At 40.2% G+C, this 9,054-nt stretch overlaps 1 protein-coding gene across 1 annotated transcript in view; it reads right to left on the bottom strand.

Annotated features, from left to right (window-relative positions):
• Positions 1–7,748: 7,748 nt before the first annotated feature.
• CCNT1 (cyclin T1) overlaps positions 7,749–9,054 on the bottom strand; it is a 28,046-nt gene continuing 26,740 nt past the window's right edge. The window contains 1 exon segment of the mRNA NM_001287376.1: positions 7,749–9,054. This exon segment is cut by the window's right edge and continues 113 nt beyond it. Coding sequence (NP_001274305.1) covers positions 7,749–9,054 — 1,306 coding nt within the window.

The raw sequence follows: 9,054 nt of genomic DNA, 5'->3' as shown, positions 1-9,054 counted from the left end.
CCCCCAACACCCTTCCTGCTTATTCTTTCAATATAATACACAGCTGGGTCCACCTTACCACATCCTGGTTGATACCAACTTTATCAACTTTTCCATTAAAGCCAAACTGGACTTAGTGCAGTCGATGATGGACTGTCTGTATGCCAAGTGTATCGCTTGTATAACTGACTGTGTAATGGCTGAAATTGAAAAATTGGTACAAAAGTATCGAGTGGTTCTAAGGATCGCTAAGGATCCAAGATTTGAATGATTACCATGCACACATAAAGGAACCTATGCAGATGACTGCTTAGTACAGAGAGTAACTCAGCACAAGTGTTACATCGTGGCCACAGTTGACCAAGACCTTAAACGAAGAATCCGGAAGATCCAGGAGTTCCTATCATGAACATTTTTTTTTTTTTGGAGAGGTTTTCGCTATAGGGCGCGTGCACTCGCCAGACAGACAGAGAGAGACGGAGAGACAGAAAGCGAGAAATCACCGCCCAGGGGGGATGGTCACGCCGCAATCCCTTCTCCTCCATTCTCCTCTCGGGATCTTGGGCACGCACGCACACGCGCCCAGCGTGAGATTTAAGCCACCGGTCCGAGACGCGAACCATGGTTGACTACTTGGGGGTCCAGCGACATAGCCATTATGCTAACTGCTGGTTCCCCTATCATGAACATTTCTAACCATAGATACAACATTGAGCGGACGCCAGATGATTACAGAGCCCCTCGGTTCTAATTCTTAAAGGACAAAGTTCCTCTGCCTTTCTTTGACCAAATATCTCTGTTGCCAGTTCATTAAACATGCTGTTTGTCATGAATTATTATTCTGTCCGCCTATGTGCTGTGTAATGAGCTGAGTATGGTCAAGTACACTTACTTTTCAATGCTGTTTTGAAAATGTTTGTTTTATTTAAAAACTTGTATCTTTTTATTTTTTAAACTCATTGCATTTTTTATAAATCAGATGTTTAGATGATTGCTTACATAATTTGATGATCATTGTTTTGTATCGATTTGTTCAACATTTATTAAGTTTATAGGACATATTTAAGAAGATACATTTCTGCCCTCAAGAAATTTACATTATGGTAGCAGAGAAAAACATGTAAATAAATAAATACAATAAAAAATAGTACGAGGGTTAAAAAAAAAACATCTTTAGTGAATCAATAAAATGGGGGTGAAAGGCATTGAAAACAACTGTAGATACCAGAGACAGTGTGGGAGGAGGGTCAGAAATGGCAGAGGCTGAGAGGTAGGGAATCAAGAAGAGGGAGGGGGGGAGAAACAAGAAATGGAAAATTATTTGTTGACAATAACATGTATGGTAATATCCTTGACTGAGCCAATATACAGTGTATCCTGGATGGAAAATCTCTTCTGTACACTGTATTAACGTACAGTGAATGAATGTAAATAAATAAAATGAAATAGACTGGGAAAAATAAATTCTTAAATAGAATTTTTTAAAATTTGGAGTTTGGGGGCCTAATCCTAAAGGTGAGTAAAAAGATTGGAGCAGTGCAAGCTGATTCTATAAGGCAAGTGAGTTAAGATTTCTTAAAAGAGAAAATCTTTGTGTCAGAAAAGAACTTTCACGGGAACCAGCAGTTAGCGTAATGGCTATGTCACTGGACTCCCACGTAGTCGACCGCGGTTCGTGTCCCGGACCCGGTGGCTTAAAACTCACGCCGGGCGCGTGTGCGTGCGTGCCCAGGATCCCGAGAGGAGAATGGAGAAGGGATTGCGGCGTGACCATCCCCCCTGGGGGGTGATTTCTCACTTTCTGTCTCTATGTCTCTCTCTGTCTGGCGAGCGCACGCGCCCTACAGTGAAAATAATCTCTCCAAAAAAAAAAAAAAAGAAAAGAACTTTCACAAGCTCTCACCATATCATCACAAAGCCGGTGATTCAGCCAATATTTATTAACATGCACAGCCATTGAGCATGTTTTTCAAGCTGCCAGGGGTGGGATTCAATATAGGTAAGTTAGTCATGTGGCATCCAGCTCTCTTAATCACTAGGCCACAGGACCAGCCCTCTCTTAAAGCTTTTCAACTATAACTATTGCTAATATTGTGTTCTAAGTATGGAGTACTTTTATAAGTTCTCCCCCTTCAAGTGTGTAACTTACAAGATTAACTTTGTATATATAATTATGTCTCCAGATAAAGGTATTCATAATCAATAAGGGTATTTACTATCAATTTTTTCAGTTACCATCAAGAATGTGAATTTTCAGGGACCAGCAGATGATGTATGATTACATTGCTGGACTCCCATGTGGTGAACTATGGTTTGAGTCCCTGACTGGGCAACTTAAAACTCACACCAGGAGCATGTACATGCATGCCCAAAATCCCAAGAGAATGGAGAAGGAATTGTGGCATGACCATCCCCCGGGTAGTGATTTCTCACTTTCTGTCTCTCTCTCTTTCTCTCTGGCAAACACATGTGCACTATAGCAAAGATCTCTCAAAAAAGTGAATTTCCATCTTCAGAACATATTTAAATGCATTACTGTTGATATTAACATTAATTTTTCAAAGATCCAAGTTTACAATTATGAATCATGTTGATAGTGCTTGCTAGATAAGCAGCGATAATTTTCTGCGCGTACAATTTATTCTTCCAGGTATACATACAATAGGGTTTTTTCCCTCAACTACAGCATATTTTAACTACCAGATTCATTGTGATGACGAATTTTTAGGTCTTTCCAGTGGACTCAACTACCACAGGCCCTTCCATAATAAAACACACACTTCTGGGACCAGTAGATGGCGTAATGGTTATGTCACTGGACTCCCATGTAGTTGACCTCAGTTTGAGTTTCAGACCCGGTGGCTTAAAACTCACACCAAGCACCTGTGCATGTGTGCCCAAACTCCTGAGAGGACAATGGAGGAGAAGGGACTGTGGCATGGCCATCCCCCCAGGAGGTGATTTCTCACTTTCTGTCTTCCTGTCTCTGAAGCAAGTGAACATACCCTATGGCAAAAATCTAACCACCCCCTGCAAAAAAAGAGTATCAAAATGGAAGCACAGTTGTAATCCTATCAATAAAATGACAGGTTATGACTAAGAACTAATTTGAAGGCACAGTAAACATAACATTCAAATGAGTGTTTATCATTAACATTTATTGATGAGATGGATAAATACAGATTGAGAAACATACTTGACAGCAAGATATCAAACTGATAGCCAGACTATAAAATGTATACAACATACTTTTTAAATTTTTTTTAAAGTTTTTTATTTTTTACAAAGAGCCCTTACTGTAACGGTCACTTACACCCCTTCATTCACATAACAGTAGTAGAGACCCCAGGGTACCATCCAGAACAGAGATGCCCCAAGGAGGACAGAGCCAATGGCAGAATATGCTGACAAAGGACTCTTAAGAGCAATAAAGAAAATAAACAAAAATCACACCACAAAATTGTACCTGAGTGACAAAGATTGGTAAAGTGTTTTTTATTTATTTATTTTTTGTCCTTTTTGCTCTTTGGTCTGGTAAGTAAACAGACAGTTTTAGGTGTGAAGTAGGGTGGGAAAAAGGTCAGTCTCAAATTAAAAAACCTAGGTTAACACTAAATTAGACTGCGGCATTTTTTCTTTGGGTGCTTAAGCTAGCCAGCACTTCCACCTTATAACCAATTCCACTATAATCAACAACTAATCAGTTCCTAGGCTTTCAACCGATGACTTCCTGATTACCTGATGGAGACACACTTGCTCTGGCTTCGATTAGCATGCTGTCAAGCATTCCTCTCCATGCTTAAAGTGTTAACACAAAGCCCAAGAGTCTCTTCATTCAGCCAGGAATACATTCACAAGGCAGAAGAACAGATATTGCTTTTTAGCAAACATTCTCTTTCTTTCTTTCTCTTTTCCAATGCCAAATTCATATGAAAACTTTAGAAACACTAAAATGGATAGCTCTCTATTTAAAAAATAATTCTCATTCCAGACCACTCTATCAAGTAGGATTACAGCACCTGGCATGTTGCAAACTCACATCCACAAAGGGATAAAAAGGCAAAACTTGACTATGTGGTGCAGCATGAACACTTCCTAAACCATCAGGAGCAAGCAATCAGTTAAAATCTGAGTGTTAATAAGCAGCGACATAAAATATTGTGGGCGGTAACAAAGTCACTCAAAATTTAATGGGACTGCAGAGGGCTATTTCTTACCATCTGATGGGCTGCACAGACAGCTTAAATTCTCCAAGCTCAAATATTTATATTCCAACTTCAAGATATTCTAGTCTCCCTTTTCCTAGCATTAAATGTATCAAAATAACAAAAGAAAAATCTGCTCAAAAAAAAAAAAAATCAGTTCCCAAAATAAGGGAAACACAGACATGAGTAATATCCGACCAGAGTGAGATAAATAGCATCCCTCTTATTGCTTTTGTCTACAGCAAGTTATGGGGGCTATACACTTTGAAAAGGGGGGAAATTAGTAGCAATGGGCTTAATTAAGGAAACCCAGCAGTGATGTTACCATGATTTTATTTCTATATCCCAGTCTACTACTGTTCGCAATGGAGATTTAACATTTTTATATAAACACTGGTGAAGCCAGTAATACAGAATTATGTACGATACACAAAATCAAAACACTAAAATTATTTTTCAAAAAGGATAAAGAAGCTAAGTGTCTCTGATAGGGAAATACACTGATTTATGACTAAGACTGAACTAACACTAAGTAGAGTTCCTAAGCCCAAAAAGTGTAACTGATACTGCAGGAAACCAATTTGGCTTTAGATTAATGCTTCACTAGATTCAGCTAAAAGCAACACAGGAATCTGATTAAAAGCCCTAAGGACAATCCACAGGTACTTGTTCCTGACAACATGAAAGTCAAGCAGTTTTAGGAATGAGATTTACAGAACTTGAGGCTCCAGGCCTGCTTATTACCATCGCTTATCCTTGACAGTCTAGGTTAAAGGAAGAATAAAAAAACATGTTTACTAAACTAACTTCGGATGTATAAATCCCATATCTCACTTTTTGAAGATGTGAGGGTAGGGGAGACACACAGGACTCATAAACCACATAACCCTTAGAAACCTTACTAAGTTTATGGAATTTGGATAATATGCATGTTAGTTGACAGGCACATATCCTAACCCAAAGACAATGCAGCAGCTTCACAAAGAACTCTAAAGGAGGTTCATGACATATGCACAGATCTTAAAGCAGACACTGTAGCTATCTACAGTATCAGCAGGCATTAATACAGAAAAGTCTCTAAACTGGCTTGCATCGACAATAATCTACTAGTACAAAACCCAGACTACAAAGCATAAAGCAGCTTTTGGGCCATAGAAAGCACTTTTTTATAGCTTACTCCTAACGAAGTTCTAAGGAACCTAACTGCACATACATAGAGAACTGCGATGAGGCCAAGTGAGTATTCGCCTCTGTGGTTAGGACGTATGTAGGATTAGAAAATTATGTGACACTTGATGAGAATAGTTAAAAGCTGGAAAAGACATTTCACAATTAGTGATCACCAATCTGACAAAGATACAAATGCAAACTAAATGGCATATTCCCAGGAAAGGAAGCAGACTCTACCAAACAAAATTTAAACAAATAGCAAGCCTAACTTTTAGAAAACACAGCCACACGTCTACCAATTATCTGGTACAACACAGGAAAGTATCAAGAAGAAAGAAGAAAATGTCACCTACGAAAATGAAGTAACATTCCAAGGATAGTAGTATTACCAGTTTACAGGTCAGCAGAGAGCTCCTTACTTTGCACAGCAATGGCAAGCACACTAGACAGTCCAAACACACAGAGATACAGGAAACTAATTCACCTTCAGTTAAGGTTTACTCCTGCCTGCAAATACATTCTTATTTTAGGAAAGGACATCATCAACTGCCTCAGTTTTCTCCCCAACCTGTTCCTGGCAAGCAGCAGCACATGTACAACTCCTGTCCCTCTATTACTACCAAAGAAGAATTCAATGTCTTCCTAAAGGCTACCTGGCATGATGAAAGCTGCATTAAAAGAGGACAAGTCCAAATTGCACCATATTTTCCATAGCAAAAAAAAAAATGCCATGAATACAAAGAGAGTATCACATCAAATGACCTGTGGCTAGGTGGTATTTTCAGGTAGACAGTTTGGTTTAAAATTCTTTGCAGTCAGATTTTGTGAAAGATTACTTTCCACATCAAAAATGTTCACTCTTAGTATGTGGGATCATCAGGTCCCGTAACAGGACTCCTGACCTGATTTTTAAAGGAATCTTAAAAATTTTAAAAACCAGTCCAGACTCTAAGCCACCAAAGATGGATAACTGAAATGTATCTACTGGTGAGACCTGCTCACTCTTGTGAAACCAGTACTGTTAAAAACCACAATCTCCAACCTCTGAAGTCATATAGGCTGCAAAAACTTGAGAATGCATCTGCTTCCCTTCAAACACACAAATAAAAAAGCAAGTCTTACATTCATAATGTAATTTAAAAATACAATGTCATAAAAATTCCAAATCACTATTTCATTGTTTTTAGTATCCTCCAGGTCCATGACTTCTCCCAGAACTATTCACACAGTCTGGGCTTTCACAGGAAGGAAATAGCACATTCCCCCCTTGCCTTCAGAGACCCTTAATCATTGCTCTCGTTTGAACACTTTCCCAGAGCCCAACTTGAAAGCCACACCCAATTCTGTAGGGCAGAAAATGGCCTTGCTCTCCAAGCCCTCTTCATCAACCCCAACTCTGTTCTGCATCAAAACAAAAAAAGGGGACAGAGGGTAAGAAGGAAGTTTTCATAATGGAGTTAAGAGTCAGGCCATTGGCTGAGGATGTCCAAAGGAGAAATTAGAGCTACTACTGAATTACAACATAAGGAAAGGGGAAAATACAGAGTCAAATGCATGCCTCTTCCTTCATGTTCTCAAGACCAACCATGTTCCCTCTAGTAGACTGGGGAAGTGAAAATGGTAAAGGACCAGGAGGGAAAGATAAAACATGATTCTTGCACGCACACGCACACGCACACACACCTGTAAAAAACATACATGCCCACATTTACATATAAACTTAAAGGACTCAACACTTCAAGTGGTCAGAGCCTATTTCAGAACTCAGCCAAAAGCCTACGTTCCCACCCACCCTACACACATTCCCACCCTCCAATCCCAACCCCCCCAGGAGTCACTGCTATGTATCTCATACACACAGCAAAATCCCTATCCCTTCCCCAATTATATGTAAAAAAAAAAAAAAAAAACTGAAAAGATAACTTACTCTCTTTAAATTATTTTTTTAAAGTCTCTGAAAAGATTTTGACGTTTAAATACTTCCACTCTTCTGATATATTAAATATCAAAAAGATCCACACTGATAAAACAAACCTTCCATGTTTCAGTTCTGGCAAGAAGAGGGAAGACATCAACTCCAATCAACCTAATTAGGAGGTGGAGGGGCTAAGAATAGAAAAAGTGTTCTTAATCCTTCACAGCTTCAACACATTCCCAACTCTTGATACCAGTAAAAATTGTAATAAAATAGTTAAATGTATGAGGCAGCGGATATAATAACCAAGACCCTCCACTACCCTCCCACCTACATCCCAGTATCAATTTATTCCCTAGTCCAAGAAGGATGAGTATTTCATAAGGGAAGTAATTTTCTTAGTCCAGAATCAGTAGTCAAAAAAGAGAGGAAGTGGGGGATGTTTTTTTAAACAATTTTTTTCTCCTCTTCTTGTTTTTTCACTTAGGAAGGGGTGGCAGTGGTGGAGGAGGTTCTGATGGTAGAGGTGGTGGCCTGGGTTTGTCTGTATTGGCAGATCTGGAGGAGATTCCACCACCCCGTGGATTCAGATATTCACCATAAGAATGAACAAATTCAAAAGCAGGGGGCTGAGTGGGCTGAACACCCTGGGCACTGAGCAGGGAATGAAGCATATTCACAGTATCTTGATAGTCTATTGTCTGAGTTGTGTTGTGACCATTGGCCCCAGTGGGACCTTTATCCAGTTTCCCATGAGGAACTCGAGTTTTACAGCTAGGCTGTGAAAAGGGAAGGCCACTTGTGTCTGAGCTATGCCCAGGCAACTGGGCCATTGTAGGGAGGGGAGGGAAAGGGAAATTTATGGAAGATTTAGTACTCTTGGCAATCTTGGCTGGATGATCAAACACTGCCCCTCCAGTTTCTTCAGGAGGGGGCCTTTTACGAGTAGAACTGGAAGAAGAAAAAGAACTGGACAAGCTATAGGTTTTGTGGGCTACGGTGCTGGTCTGACTGCTATGTTTTGGATCACCTGGACGTTTGTTCCCAGTACCAGCTGGAAGCTGTGAGTGAGAGTGCTTGTGTGAATGGTGATTATGATGGTGATGATTAGAAGGATGAGTCTTGTGCTTTTCTTTGTGCTCTCGGCTCTTTGTGACACTGTCTTCTACAGAATTGTGTTTGTCAGCTGCAGTATGAACTTTAATGCGCATTTTTATCTCTTCTGGTTTTGAAGAGGCAGCTTTATCTCCACCTGCCACTGGGATTCGCATTTTGAGAGCTGTTTTATCACCCTTTTCCAGAAAATTCCGTTCAGGGTTTTCTGAGCCCTCCATGGGCATCTTCAGAATAACGGAAGAATGGCTGTCATGGTGAGAAAGGAGATTCTGTGCAGCATACGCATACTGTGATTTCACATTGGCCTCCATGTTCTCCAGCTGCCTCTTCTGGGCAGCCAACTCCTCTGCATGCTTTGCACGGTATTCTTTCAGGGATACTTTAGCTGATGGCACACTCTTACTACTCTGCTTCTGGGAAATAAACGTGTTTGAACCATCCTGTTGCAAGGAATGGTCAACTCCTATAAGTGCTAAATTCTCACTAGTCCGATGACCCTGAGTAGGTTCTAGTTTAAAAGGAGGTTGGGAGGACAGCCAACGCTCGCCCTGCAACATCTCCACACTGCTTAAATTGCTAGATGACTCTTCAGCAACTGGAAGGGAAGGCACTGCACTTGTAGAGGAAGTTGACATGCTCATTAAACCTGCAATAGTTGTGTCGGAAGAG

The sequence above is a fragment of the Tupaia chinensis genome, unplaced genomic scaffold (assembly GCF_000334495.1).
Source record: "Tupaia chinensis unplaced genomic scaffold, TupChi_1.0 Scaffold145652_1, whole genome shotgun sequence".
Classification (NCBI taxonomy): Eukaryota; Metazoa; Chordata; class Mammalia; order Scandentia; family Tupaiidae; genus Tupaia; species Tupaia belangeri.
Note: the sequence above shows the minus strand (reverse complement) of the source record. Positions and strands in the feature narration are given on the sequence as shown.